At 33.9% G+C, this 16,312-nt stretch overlaps 1 protein-coding gene across 1 annotated transcript in view; it reads left to right on the top strand.

Moving 5' to 3' along the window:
• Positions 1–11,342: 11,342 nt before the first annotated feature.
• ANO3 (anoctamin 3) overlaps positions 11,343–16,312 on the top strand; it is a 418,943-nt gene continuing 413,973 nt past the window's right edge. Inside the window, exon 1 of the mRNA XM_059138525.1 lies at positions 11,343–11,879. Coding sequence (XP_058994508.1) covers positions 11,726–11,879 — 154 coding nt within the window. The 5' untranslated portion in view covers positions 11,343–11,725. The remainder of the gene's footprint in view (positions 11,880–16,312) is intronic.

A 16,312-nucleotide genomic window follows, 5' to 3' on the forward strand; every position in this document is an offset into this window, starting at 1 on the left:
AGCACCAAATACTAGTAACTATTTTCATGAAAGGGTGGTGTTTGACTTAGGCTTCCAAAAGGCTTTAGGTATTAGCCCCAGAATCCTGCCAATTTTTTTGCTAAATATGTTGTCACTTGCATGTATAAAGGTATTTGAATTGAAAATATGCCCTAAAGAACTTTCAGAAACAATGAATAATTTTTGATTAACAATAAGCATGGATTCTCATGAACTCTCATGAAAACAGAATATAAGATTTTCCTGAGACAGGATTTTGGAGAATAAGACCAATTACCTATACCCACATTCATTTTCTGCTTTTCCTCTAAATCTCCAAGTAGTTTAGCATGGGGCCTGACACAATTGTTTCGTGTTTTAATAAAATGAACAAATGAATAGATGAAATAGATTGATCACTTTCTTGAATATGTTCTGAAAATAAATCAAATTCTCAAATATGTTCTTGAATAAATCAAATTCTTATTGTAAATAAAATTTACTTGAAACAGAATACTTTGTAAATTTTTAAATTTGTAAATTCCTGTAGGTTCATAGTACTTTTGAGGAAATTGAAAGATTAATGGCATACTGTGGGTTGCACAGAAATATAGAACTCAGACTCAATTTTGAGTTTGTCCTGAAGGTCCAAGGATGTATATGACTTTTTTTTTTAATGCGTTATTGCAGAAATAAATAATGTAGGAAAGAATGCAAAGATCTACCCCTTAATCAAACACTTTCAACAATAGTTTCCGGGGACCATTCTGATTTATGTTTGATATCTTGGCTTCTCACTCAGTTTAGTATTTGTCCAGGATTTTTATTTGTTAACAGTGAATAATTAATAATTACTATTAATATTTGTATTTAAATAAGACCAGAAATGTGTAAACCTTCAGACTACGTTTCCATCTTTTGACATGGGTATGGTATGGGGTATGGGATCATATGTATTAAAGTTTCTTCACTTGGATACATGGGTAAAACTGAAACCTGATTCTCTTTTCTATAGAGACTGCTTCCTGAAAACAAATTTCCCTCAGATTAAGCAGCTGCAGCAAAACTCTTCCTCCTGTAACAGTCCTGAGTGGTGGTTGGAGAGATAATCTCAGCTGCTGCCCCTAGCAACGATTTTTGTGAACAAGCATTGTGGCCTGCAAAAACCCGAAATATTAGAGGGAGTTCTTTAGACAGTAAAATCTGAGAGAAGTCCTGGAAAACTATTAAATTGCAAAAAGAAATAAAGAGCAAAGGGTAAATATTTGATTAAATCTCAAAGAAGCCATGATAATATAGGGACTGAAAACATATAGAATTATTTATAGCCCCAAAAGGTAGGAGATGGATAAAAGGAGTTAAGAAGTTCTAAAGTCTGTGCCTTTTTTTAAGATGTGGCAGAAGTGCCAGTTTGCTAAACTCAAATAAGGATGTTGCATCACGGTAATCACTAAACAAAAATTAAAGTATGTATAATAGCATTATAGGAAAATAGGAATCACAAAACAAAGCAAAACAAAACTGTTGATCTGTCTAAAAGGTGAGACAAATTGAAAACAAGGGTAGATTGAAACTGAAATATATCAACAACTACATTTGATATAAATGCACTTAAGCACAATTAAAGCACAAAGACTGTCAATGAGATTTCTTAAAAATCTCATTATGTTCTCTCTAAAAGAGTCAAAACTGTATAATCTAATAAAGCATAAAGTTTGAAAGTAAAGAGATAGGAAAATGTTATACCATGCAAATATTAACAAAAACCAGCCTGGTATGTCTAAATTACTAACAGATAAAATTGAAGGGAGGGAGGAAGGAGGAAAGGAAGAGAGAAAGTCAGGGAGGAAGGAACTCAGGGAGGGGGAGAGGAAGATTCCTCAAGTTTGTGAATTAAGGTACTAAGTGTTCTATAATCCAAATAGGAAATCACAGTGCCAATTAGAAACCAATTTTTATTGAATAAAGACTGATAATAATAGGATTACTTTATAACAGCAAACTGTATATTAAAACATGTCAGATATAATTAAAGCCATGTTTAGAAGAAAATACATAACTTTAAATTTATACTTTAGGAAAGAAGATTGAAAATCAGTGATCTATGCATGCCTCTTTAGAACCTAGGAAACAACAATAAATCAATCCTAAAGAAAGTAGCAAGAGGAAATTTTAAACACAAAAGTAGAAACATGTATAAAACAGATCAATAAAAGAAAAAAAATCAACAGAGTTTACTATTGGCAATTTTAAGAGATCAATAGAACTGATAATGCTCTGAACAGAAGTAATCAAAGGAAAGAAGCAGCAACAAGAATGAGAAGTGAACTTAGCTTTAGATCCTACATACCTTAAAAAAGATATTTATAGGATTTTTTAAAAAGATTTATTTATTTATTTGAGAGAGAGAGAGGACAGGTGAGCAGTGGAGTAGGGGGCAAGGAGGTGAGGGGTGGGAGAGAAAAATCTCAAGCAGACTCCCCACTGAGTGCAGAACCTGGAACATATCCCAGCTCAAACTCACCAGTCTTGAGATCTTCACCTGAGCTGAAACCAGAAGCTGGAAACTCAATCAACTGAGCCACCCAGGTACCCTGAAGATATTATGAATAGCATTAAACAAAAGAATTTTTAAGTAGTAGATAGTTCAGGGAAATACCTAGAAAAAGACAGCATTCCACAACGGACTTGTGGGGGAAGAGGGGAAACAAAAAACAAAGACCTAGTTCTTTATCTATTAAAAAGATTAAATCAAGAATTCGGAATTTTTTTTTTTTTAAGATTTTGTTTATTTTGAGAGAGAGAGAGGGAGAGAGTGAGCATGAACAGGGGGGAGCAGCAGGGAGAGGGAGAAACAGATTCCCTACCGAGCAGGGAGCCTGATGTGGGATTTGATCCCAGGACCCTGAGATCATGACCCAAGCCGAAGGCAAATGCTCAACCGACTGAGCCAACCAGGTGCCCCAAAGAGTCCAGAATTTTTAGAGAAAATGTTTAAAACCAGGCGATTTCCCAGCTAATTATTTCAAAAATTTAAGAAAGAAATATTACCAATCTTAAAAAAAGAAAAAAAAATTATTCCAGTGAATAAGAAACATAATAGTTTCTAAATATTTTATATGAGGAGAGTACCATTTTCAATATATCTTTTAAAAAAATATATTTATTTATTTGAGAGAGAGTGAGCAAGGGTGGGGGTGGGAAGGGGCAGAGGAAGAAGGGAGAGAATCTCAAGCAGACTCCCTGCTGAACACAGAGCCCCACATGGGCTTGATCCTGCAACTCTGAGATTGTGACCCAAGCTGAAATCAAGAGTTGACACTTAACTGATTGAACTACCCAGGCACCGCTCCTTTTCAAAACATCTTAGCAGTACTATATGAAAGAAAATTATGTGCTGATTTACCTCATAAACATAGATGCAGTATTACCATCTGAATCTACTAGCACTTAAGAAGACTCATTACATCAAGGCCAAGTTGAAGTTAATAAAGGAATAAAAATTAATTTTAAATCTGACAACCAATTTACAACATTAAAAGGAAGACAGGGTATTAATCAGCTCAATAGAAATTGAAAAAGCATTTGATAAAAGTCAGCTCACATTTAGTATTTATAAAAACAATAAATCCGGGGCACCTGGGTGGCTCAGCTGGTCTGCCTTTGGCTCGGGTCATGATCCTGGGGTCCTGGGATGGAGCCCCGTGTTAGGTTCCCTACTCAACAGGGGAGTCTGCTCTTCTCTCTCCCTCTGTCCCTCTCCGTTGCTTGTGCTTGTTCTCACTCTTTCTCTCTTTCTCAAATAAATAAAGATAATCTAAAAAAACAAAAAACAAAAAAGATAAATCCTTACCAAATTGTGAATAAAAAGGAATGTCCTTAATCTAATAAAAAGGGTATCTACAAAAAACGTAAAGCAAACTATATATTTAGTGAAATACTGAAAAATTTCTGCTGAGATTAGGAATGAAATGAAAATATTCACTGTTATCATTTCAGTCAACATTGTACTAGATTTACTAGCCAGCATAGAAAGGAGAAAAATAGGAAAACATAATTACTAGAAAATTCCCATGATGCTATCACTGCATAATCCTTTGATCTAAACTGATCTAAAAGTCATACCATTTTAATCAACCTCTTATATATATCCTTAACTACTAAACACTTTGGAGGAATTTTACCCTTTTTAAAAAAATATGAAACAATTGGGGCACCTGGTTGGCTCAGTTGGTTAAGGTCCTGATCCTGGAGCCCTGGGATAGAGCCCCAAGTCAAGCTCCCCACCCAGCAGGGAGTCTGCTTCTCCCTCTGCCCCTCCCCCACTCATGTACACACTCTCCCTCTCTCTCAAATAAATGAATAAATAAAATTTTAAAAAATATATATGACACGATTTCTCATAACATTTCCAGCTGGAATCCATAATGTGATTCGGAATCTCTCAGGGCTAGGGGAAAGAGGAGAAAAATGGAAATAAAGAAATTCTGAGTCTTAATATGGCTATTAACCCATTTTAATTGATATTTTACTCATTTGTTGCCATTTTTATCTGTTTACCATCATTTGTGCTATTTCCTTTTAGTTAATTAATTTGCCTTATGATTTCTTCCTTAATTTTATCTATTTTTCTTCCTTGATTTTATTTATTTTTCTTCCTTCACTTTAAATTCTGTTGAAATAATCTGGATTTTCAAATCATAAAATTATCTTATAATTATTTGACTTGTTTCAGAACATAATTTTCAACAACTGTTTAGTCCTAAATGCTTTTTTTAAGATTTTATTTATTTATTTGAAATAGAACAAGAATGAGAGAGAGAGCACAGCAGGGGGAAGGGCAGAGGGAGAAGCAGACTCCTACGGAGTGGGGAGCAGGAGGCAGGGAACCCAATGCAGGGAACCCAGTGCGGGGACTCAATCCTAGGACTCTGGGATCATGACCTGCGCCAAAGGCAGATGCTTAACCAACTGAGCCACTCAGGTGACCCCATAAATGCATTTCTAACTAGATTATTTTTGCTCACCATTTATATATATATATGATTTTTTTTTCCTGTTTTGACTTCCTTATTCTGATTCTTTTGTTTTTTTCCCCCTTTGGCTGGAGTATTTCCTCAAATAATTGTTTTCAGATACAACACTCATGTTACACAATTTGAGTCTTTCTTGTTTATAATAATTTATTATTGCTATGCTTTTGAATTATGGAGACATCACTTTTAATCATATTGCTCTAAACTTTGCTTTATATTCTGTCATTTGATGTTGAAGCTAAGAAGTCCTCCTTTCAAATTTGCACCACATTCTTTCCTTTACTGCCAAGTTCATCTTGAAATTTGTTTGAGATAGTCTTTGGATTACAGATCATGTCAAGATACGTGTGGTGTTAAAATATGTACCTTCTTTCAGTATTGGTGCATTTGCTTGGCATTAATGTGATCCTTTGAATTTGAAGTATTGGGAGTTTCTTCCATACAGGAGCCTATTTGTTTTGTTTTCTTGTATTTTTATCATAAATTCCATTTTCTTCGAGTTTCTGTTTATACATATTAAATTTTCTATCCTCTATTATAATTTCCAACTTTTATATTTTTGCTCTATATTCAAAATAATTCTTTGTGTTGATTTTTAGTCAATTAAAGTTCTTTTTACCAATGATTTACCTGTGGGGCACCAGGGTGGCCCAGTTGTTAAGTGTCTGCCTTCAGACCAATGATTTACTTGTTATCCAGTACTTCTGCTAAGTTGACTTTTTAAGTGTGCTTCTTACTTACTTTCAACAACTTTTTCTTTTACTCTGCTCCCTTTCCCTAGCAGCTTATTTTTCTATTGTATATATAGAATATTTTCTCAAATCTCGCAAAGGTAGGGGGTAAAATTTTCTTCTCTTTTATTGTATTTAGTATGATATGGTGAAGTTCATTGGATCTGATGGCTCAGTTCAGTTCTTGAAATTGTTTCTCTTCAAATATCTTTTCTTTTCTTTCAAAAGATCATAACTCCACAGTTGAAGCAAAGCAGAATGACTCCTGGGTTGGCAGGCAATGACCTACATTATATTCAGTGTATGATTTGTGCCAGTTGCTGTGCCTGGAGACTCTATAATTGGTATAAAATTACTAAAATAGACAAACTCCTGTGACTTACTCACTGACTTGTCTTCTGCTTTCACCACTGTTGAATGGAACTTGGTGCAACTGTTAATGGGAATTAAAGAAGGAAATTTGGGGAAGGCTGAGTATGTACTAAAATTTCTCTAAGTTATAGACTGGCTTGACTCTCACTTTCCTGGGGCAATCTGCAAGTTAGCTGCGGAATGCTCCTTTTTCTAGCCCTGATAGCCAGTTAAGGAAATGATTGTGAACTGATCTCTTGCTTCCTTAGTACACAGCTGGAATCAAATAGTGCTTAGAACAAAGCAACACATCTTGTATTTGCTTCAGTCTCTGGTGCTCCTACAGGGGGAGGGACATGGTCTCATCTAGTCTTGTATTCAGGTTGTCCTGAGTTACACCTGGGCAACTTCCTCTTTGCCTTCATGGAATTGCTCATTACTCAATCAGTTCAGCCCTCACCTCCACCGTATATTCCAGAATTTCCTCAAATTTTCTTATAGTTTACTCTTTTGCTCTTGGTAGATCTTTTAAAATTTCTTCAGTTAGTTCAATAGTATTCTACGGTAATTTTTTTCAGTTAGTTATGGTTAGCTTTGTGGCTTCAAAGAGTCATTCTGAAACCTTTTCTAGCAAATATATATTGTCCGACATTCCTAACAATTGTTCCTTTTAGCAACTTGTAAATATTTAGACAACTATGTAAAAAGCAAGCCTTATTCTTTTTTAAGAATGTATTTTTATGATGCAGTTAAAATTATAATTACAGTTACGTTTAACCATTTTCAAAATAAGATCAAGTTAGTTTGGCCAGTTAAGAGAACCCAAGACAGATTATACCAAAATTAAGCATACCTGAGAACAAAAAAGGTTTTTAAATACAGCCTGTGTTTTGAAATTAATGAGGGACTAGAGATCTGAATTTACTGTAATCACTAGCAAGTGAGTGGTTACTATAGTAACAGAGATAAACTGATCCAGGTTGAGAGGAAAATATTTGCAGCTGGACCAATCAAAAGAATTGTTTTTGTGTGGCATTTCCTGCCATCTCCTGTTTATACTCTAAAAGATTGGGGGGGGGGGCGGGGAAGGACATGTTCTGGGTTTTAGGAAGATGATTGAGTTAAAGGTTTACATGGATATTTTCTAAGATTTATAGCAAACTGTTCTAAATAAAATTGTTAGCCAAGATGTCGTGGAAACCCCTTTACTAAAACTTTGATGTCTACAATAAAATTAAGGTAATACTTCTATCTCACACAATGTTATACGTGAGTTTTATCTCAATAAAACTAGGGAGAGGGAATAAAGTACTTACAGACTTAAAAGGAAAAAAATATACTTGAAGTCTACACAGGCTTTGGCTAAAGACTCAGGAACAGAGAACTGCTGAGCTGATCCTTGAGTATCCACATTAACTGAAGGTCCTTTACCACCAGATTTCTGGAGACCTCAGGAGATGTTTGTACCTAGGTTACTAGTGGAAAAGGACAATGAAGTGAGTTTGTTGACAGAGTTTGCTTATCTCTATTATACAAAGCAGTAAAATCTTATTTTTTATATATTGGAGAATAGTAATTCCCAGTTTATGGATATATGAGCCATATCAAATTACTGTATGGGATTTATAAATCTGCATGCATACTTACAGTTATCTTAGAGCAAATGAGTAACATTTCTTACGCATACATGAGCACATTTTCAAAGATATATAAATGTAATTGATAACATATTTAAATGCTCATGAATTTCAAGTAGTTTTATATGATTATGTCAGATATTGATACTCAGAATATCACAGTATGAATACAGATGGTTGGATAACTCTGTATTTGTGTGTGTGTGTGTTCTCTTTTGGTTCCAAGATGTCTTCATGCTCAAAAACGAAGTCCCACCACTTGAGACAATGAGACTATGCTGTGACATAAGAGATCATGCCCTCAGGGATGGGTCTTACTGAAAATCATTTATGTTGTGATTTAACTGCAACTCTCTGGCCAAATCGCATTTCCATGTAACCATACCCTTTAAATTATTGCTTGAAGGAAGGAACACTTGAGGATTTGATCAAATTTATGGGAGATAAAAGGGGTAGAAATTACCTAGTAGTTAAACACTCATGAGCAACTCAAATTAAACCATTGAGACTGTCTCTCAGAAAGTATACCCCACCAAACACCATGACAGATATTTCAGTTGAGAACTGTGAAGCCCATCTTTTGTGATTCTAGAAACTACTTTTTTTCTTTAAGTTGTATATACACATTTTTTTACCCTTTATTCATTTCCTTGTATTTGCTTTCCTTTTCCTACCAACCATCTTTTCAACTCATTTTCTCAGTACTGACCAACGTGCACCTTTTCTAGAAGCTTTAACACAGAGGCTAAGAATCCATAGGTAGTAGGGAAGCAAGTAGAATCTGTATTACTATGAAAGCACTTTGTCAGGTATTCTGAATATATACTGATACTTTGATATTTCTTTTAAGCAATGATAGTATTTTGCTGAATTATTATTTATAATTTTAATTCTGCTTTTACCTTCTTATATAAGTAAAGTATCATGTAATTAACAGTGAAACTTGGCCATATTTGCCATATTAGTCAGATTTTTTCATGCTGGTTCCAGAATGATAGTAGATGAGGCTTGAATGGCATTTTGTTTGTTGTCGATGCTGTTGTAATGACAGTCATTCCTGAGCCATGAGCAGTAGTTTATAAAAGCATGCAGAGCAGAGAGATAATTTTCTTTCCTTGTTTGTTCAGTTATAACTAATGATGAGTAAGACATGCCACTTTTTGTCCAGAATACTTTTCATATTTTAACAACTACGAATTTACAAACCTCTTAAATATACTTTACTTTCTCAAAGAGTGCTGGAAAAAGAAGTCATATTGCTTCAAATATGCCAGGCTTCATGTGTAGCACATCTATTGCCATAACTTGTACTATGGTTATAACTAGAATCTCAATCAGTCCCTGAGTCCAGATTTGGCCCACATCTTTTCCATTGACCTGTCTTAACATTCATCTGTCTAAGTTAACACCTAATACGGGGTCAATAAACACTCACTTAAATGAATAAATAAATTAATATAATAGATTTTAAAAGACCGTCAAAGAACTAATCTGAACTTCATCTAGTTTGACTCTAAACTGAAGGATGGCTTTTGCTAAATTATTTTTTTTAATTATCTGTCAATGGGTACTTCCTCATGATCATTATGGATTCATGCACTCAAGAACAGAAGATGAGTAAGAATGAGATCCTAAATTTATTTTTCTTTGTTTTTTAGAAGAGAGAGAGAGAGAGAGTGTGTGTGTGTGTGTGTGTGTTTGCAGTGGGGGAAGGAGCAGAGGGAGAGAGAGAGAGAATCTTAAGCAGTCTCCATGCCCAGTATGAAGTCTAGCATAGGGCTTGATCTCACAACCCAGAGATCCTGACATGAACAGAAATCAAGAGTTGAATGCTTAACCAAGTCAGGTGCCCTTAAATTAAAATTTCTAAGTTGACCAAAATAACCTTCTTCCCAGATACTCAGAAGGATCACATCCTTTACTTCTTAACTAGTACAACAATATCCATTTCCTCAATTACTATGTTTTTAGCATTTGCTGCTCCACTGATCACCTGCTCATATTATGAAATCAGTCTTTTGTGTTTCTTAAGCTGTATTTTATTTGACCACCATTTTTAAAATATAGCTTTTCCTCTAAACTTCATTGAGATAACATTTGTAAGTTTAAGGTATATAATGTGATCACTTGATATATGCAAATATTTCATAATGATTACCACAACAAGGTCCATTAATATATACTTCACCTCACAGTTTGCTTGTTGTTCTTGTTGTTGGTTTTGGTGATGAGAACATTGAAGAAGTACTTTCTTAGCAACTGTCAAGTATATAATACAGTATTGTTATCTATACTCACCATGCCATATATTACATTCCTAGATCTCACCCATCTTATAACTGAAAGTTTATATCCTTTGATTAGCATCTCCCATTACGTCCAATCCCACTCCTGGCAACCACCAATCTACTCTGTTTCCACAAGTATGGCTTTTCTAGATTCCACATATAAGTAAGATCATGCAGCATTTGCTTTTCTTTGACTTATCTCACTTAGCATTGCAACCTCAAGTTTACTCCATTTTGTCACTAATGGTAAGATTTCTTTTTTTTTTTTTTTTAAGATTTTATTTATTTATTTGAGAGAGAGACACAGAGGGAGGGGGAAAAGCAGACTCTCTGCTGAAGCAGGGAGCCCGATGAGGGGCTCGATCCCAGGACTCTGGGATCATAATCTGAGCGGAAGGCAGCCGCTTAACTAACTGAGCCACCCAAGCGCCCCAAAGTTCCTTTTTTATGGCTGAAAATATCCCATTGTATATCACATTTTCTTTATCATTCATCTGTCAGAAGAGACTTAAATAATCCATGCCTTGAGTACTGTAAATAATGTTTCAGTGAACAAAGGGTGCAGATATCTTTTTGAGACAGTGATTTTATTTCCTTTGGATGTATACCCAGAAATAAGAATGCTAGATCATATGGTAGGTTTTTTTATTATTTTGTTTTTGTTTTTGTTTTAATTCTTTAAAGACCTCCATAGTGTTTTTGACAGTGGCTTTACTAATTTACACTCCCATCACCATTGCATAAGTGTGCCCTTTTCTCCATGTCTTCAATTTCTTGTCTTTTTGATGATAGCTATTCTAACAGGTATGAGGTGATACTTTATTTTGGCTTTGATTTGCGTATCCCTGATAATTAGTGATGTTGAGGTCCTTTTCATGTACTTACTGGCCATTTGTATGTCATGTTTGGAAGATGAAAAAATTGTTCGCCCATTTTTAAAAATTGAATTACTATTATTATTACTATTATAGCTACTTCTACTACTGAATTATAGGAGTCCCTTTTATTTTTTGGATATTGAAATATCAGATAAATGATTTGAAAACATTTTATTCCATTCTTGCCTTTTCATTTTGTTGATTGTTTCTTCGTTGTGCAGAATATTTGTTGCTTAATTTACCTTTTAGTCTCCACAATCATCATCTTTGAATAAGCATGAGGACTATAGTCTTACAACCGTGACCCTGGAAATATCATTTAGGATTAATTTCCTTCCATATTAAAACATTCGTTGATGAGCTGCCCAGTGGAAAAAAGTTTCATTCTCTTACAGGCTTTAGCCCCACCCAGCTGATCTTTTGTATACAGAAATGTGAATGAGAACTTCCAATACCAAGTTACTAAAAGCATCTCTGCAGCCTTGCCTATGCCTTCACTTAGCCCATTTTACTTTTCACTGCAGCCTCTCTGAGATGGAGTTAGTGCTGCTGTCATTTTAAGGCAGCAAGATATCGTCAAGAAAAAACAACTCTAAAATCCATCCATCCTGTTGAAGTCAATTGCCTAGAAAAGGCATGAATACAGAAATTTAGAGAGTCAGCTCTGCATGTTTTATCTCTTTTGGATTTCCAAGTGAGAATAATCACCAGAAAGCCTGAAGTTACCACTGATTATAATACAGTGATTTTTTTTTCTGTCTCCTATGATTTTTAAAACTTCAGTAGTGTGAACTTTGACTTACATAGCTCTTTAAGAATTTTGCAATGTCAACTGTGAAGTTTGAGCTGGATTATCTTTCTCCTGAAGGCTTCAGACATGAGCATGCTTCCAACCCAGAATTTACACTAACCTGTTTGACCGAACTCTCTGATGATTCTAGTCAACTGGAACTTCAGCATGCCAATTCTGTCCCCACTGGTAAGCTAAACTTTAGATTGATATTTTTGTGTATCTTACATCTGTATTTTCTTTAATGTCATATATGTTACAAATAAATCTTGATGTCACCTACTTTGTGGTGGCAAAACTGATGTCAATTTTAGTTTCATCAGTTGTTTTCCCTCAAAATATATAAATAAGTTTCTACAAAAAGAACAGAACATTGCCCCAGTAGAGTGAAATGCCAGAAAACAAATTTAAGGGACACAGAAAAATATTAATAGTGAAGTAGATTTTGTTTTTATGAACTCAAGTCTATCAAGTCTTAGTTTTGTTTGGGATGATTGATAAAATCAGGGATTGTATCCATAAACTGCAGAAAAAGTCCTGCCGTCTTTCATTCATCTCTTCTATTTCAGTTTCCTTTTATATAATTATATGAAGGATAATATGTTTTCTTTACCTTCTCATTAAGAACAAAAAAAATATTCCTTTTTCTTATGTTATTTTATGACCTATTTAAATTCTATATGAGCTGACAATGCTGACAGACTTCAATGTGAAAATAGTATTTTTTGATATCTGTGGGTGGTACTTACTTATCCAGCATCCGACAATTTTTATTTTAGCACCGCAGTTTTGAGGAAACAATGCTATATACTAATAGTCTGCATACATTAAGAAATTCTGTGGTTTGGATTATAGTGAACAGCTATGAGATGTCAATAATGAATTAGTTGTGCTTTGTAGAAAAAAAGTATAATAAATAAATATATTAAATAAATTCTGTTCTAAAGGAAAATGCCGTTATGAGCTAGTTGTTTATCTTTCCTCATAAAAAAGACAGTACAATGAGAAAAGGAAAAGTTAAGCAAAGTCTTTATAGCTCTGGATGTTACATACAGGTCATTAATCTTTGTCCAATGAAAAAGAACTTGTAGAAATAACAAATTCTAGTTTGCAACCAGAGGAGTCTTCTAAGAAAACTTGGCATATTTATTTATTTTGAGATGAAAAGAAGTTTTGAAAAGAAGTTTTATGTGACTCCCAACCAATTGTTGATTTGTTGTCCGTACACTCTTGTTTTATATGACTTGTTTTATAATATGGGAAGTTCTATAATCAGGAGATATGACAACTTTTTAAAATTTTCTTTCACCCATACCATTATTTCTCTTTCTTAAATTGAAAGCCTTACTGGATATTGAACATACAGTTTCATAAATGGAAAAATCGAGAGTTTTTTTGTTGTTTGTTTATTTGTTGTTGTTGTTTTACAAATGAACAGTACAGTATAGTAGACTTAGACAGGAAAAAGACACATTACTTATTTTACATGTACCAGTTTAGTCATGGTTTAAATACCCATGTTCTTTTCACCATGTTTTTGTCTTCTAGTTGTCTCTGTTCCAGTTACCACATCTAGTCCAATAAATTCAACTGCTGTCTTTCTAAAACTGGCTTTACACAGCTAGAGCTTAAGTTTGAACTCTTCCCCAGTGCCTGGAAGACACTTTCACCTCAATATACTTGGTAGTGCCTCAAATTCAACACAAATAAACTAAACTCCCTAAAAATGCCTCCTCCTTCTTACATTCTTATTTTTGTCAATATCCCCTGAGTCACAGACATTCCTTAACATGTGTTGCAATATAAAGTACAAGGTTATTTCTATGCATATTAGTTTAATATAGGTCTTCTTTACTTCTTTGTCCATCACTATGAGCCAGTACTAAACAGGGTGCCTGGCAAAAAAGGTTCTTTATATCTTGACTCATTGACTGCCTGGCTGAGAGACTGAAATCTTGGCCCTCTTCATTTCCCTAGTTCATGCACCTGTGTAGTCTTCTATCTCATCTCAACTTCAGGTTTTCCAAAACAAGCTTCTTGTCTATTGATAGCCTCCTAAGCACAAGTCTGACTTATTTCCACCTTTGTTTACAGTCTCTGTTAAGTGTACATGACCTTGTTCTAAACCTGGTGCTCTAGGATCTAAATCTTTTTCTCCCCAGAACTTTGCCAGTTTCATGTAACCTACTTGTATCCTACAAGAATGATTTACACTTTTCAATTACTGTTTGCGTTATTTTTTTCAAAATAATTTCTAATAAATGTTTCTCCTTCTTCTACTTCTTAAGGTTTCACTGAGAAAAAAGATATATCATCTTCTTCTTAAATGCCTGTGGTTGACTCTTTATATAAAGGAATATTTCCTATGCCTAATTTCTACAAAAAGTTTGTCCCATATATGAAAGCATTCATATTCTGGATTTTGTTGTTACAAATACATATGTCCATGGCTTCTCTTCCATTAGATGATTTTTCTTGAAGGTAACTGCCTTTTCACAATTGTTTTTGCCTATAAATCATGAGCATGTCATAAATGTGATCGAGTGACTAAATTTTAAGTGTAGTTTATCTTTTCATTCATTTCCTTTCATAGGGAATACTTGTTCAAGTCAGGTTATACATGCATTTTACCTGCCAAAATACTATGTGGAAATTACACACAATTTTTTTTTTTTGATGATACCATCATACAGGATATTACCAGTGTGGAATTTGTCCTTCATTTAAAAATTTTATGGTGCATTGGTCATCTTAAAATCTACATTGTATGCTAGATCTTTTCCTCTATATTCAAGAGAGTCAAGTTGTATTCACTTAAAATATAATAATTGAAAAAATAATATATATATGTATATATATTCATTGAATATTTATGACTGAGAGTTTTGCTTGGAGTGTCTATATGAAAATGAAAATGAGGTATTAGTAGAAACATCTTGGTTGTGTGACACTATGTTTTTAACATACATAAGCACATATCCCCAACATGGGAAAATAAAATACAACAGGAGAATGTTAGTCCATAGAGAGTTGAGCAGATATGTCTAAAAAGAAATGTGTTCCATTGTTAGCAAAAACAGTATTTATGACTTTTATTTACATAATAACTTGAAGATAATTCATACTTTCAGAATCTGACTAGTTCTCATAAGACCTCTATGAGTTAGAGTTCATTTATCTTGAACTTTATTAAATAAGAGAATTCAAAGGCCAGAAAAGGTAATGTAATCGGACCTACAAAACACATATACATATCTAATGTGTGCCTATGTCAGTGGGGAGTGTGGTGGCAAAGACAGAGATAAGTTGAGTTGCTCTTAATCTGCTTTCTGCCTCTAAACTTAGTGTTCTTTTTTTTTTCTCAGCATTGCATGGAAATTATGATTAAAAACAGTCCCATGGGATAAAAATGCTTCTTTAGGTTTCAGAAGTGTATTTCATCAGTAATCAGTAATGAGATTATAAATATCATTCCCAGATTCCGGAATGTGCTTTAAATGACTCTTTTAAGATTATGAACATCTCACATTCAGGATCATCATTTTCACCATTGTGATATTAATGATAAGCACATATATATCATTTCCTATATATCAAGCAGTGCTGTGAATGTTCTATATATGTACACATGCAGAGATGTACATACATATGTGTACATATGTTTTATATGTACACATATGTCAATATATATATATTTATCCCTGTCAAATAGGTAATAATAACTTCCATCACAACACAGTCTAACATATATTCAAGAATGTAGTGATTCAGCTTTTTAAAATTTGTTAATTTCATTTAATCTAGAATTTTGTATATTCTTTAGACCCTAAAATCCTTTTACATAGAACATTTCCTAACATCCTCCAAGACCTGCTTTGGAGATTTGGTGTTAAAGAAATGAATTACGCAATGCTAGTGAAGTAACTGGAGAACTCTAATAAAAAGTCAAGATAAGGTCCTGCTCAGTCACCAACAAGCAGTGTCACTTGGGGCAAAGTTTTAACATCCCTCCTGGGTGATTTTTCTAATCTCTAAAATGTCTAGAGTAGATTAGTTGATTTTAAAGGCCACCAACAGCTATAAAAAAAGGTTAATGAAAATAATTAGATGTAGAGCATTTCCAATGCACATCATTAAGCTAGATTAAGACCAGAATATAAAGAAGGGTAAAGACAAAGCCTCTGTTTACATATAATTTATAACAATAATAATGAAAGTCAGCTTATGCAAAGAATTTGATAATTTATGGAGTTCTTTTAAATTTGACTTGTACAATCCTTCTGTAGATCAAATCGTTTTATTACTCCCATTTTGATAAACGAAGAAACTGCATATTAGTGATATTTTACAGTGAAATTTTAGTAAGTGATAAACCAACGTGGACACAGATTTTTTCCAATTCCAAGTGTTATTGCTACTACGCTAGTACAAGTGTGAATACCGGCCTTACTAGTTACCCTGCTGCTATGGCAATAGGGAAGATGACAAAAACAGCATTTACTGTTTTATTGACAATACCATATACTTGAATGGAATAGTCTCATTTTACTCTCCTAATGTTTTAAAGCATGAAGAAGTAAAATATTAATGTAATTGTCCATCGTATTTCAAATATAGAGCTA

The sequence above is a fragment of the Mustela lutreola genome, chromosome 1 (assembly GCF_030435805.1).
Source record: "Mustela lutreola isolate mMusLut2 chromosome 1, mMusLut2.pri, whole genome shotgun sequence".
NCBI classification, from domain to species: domain Eukaryota; kingdom Metazoa; phylum Chordata; class Mammalia; order Carnivora; family Mustelidae; genus Mustela; species Mustela lutreola.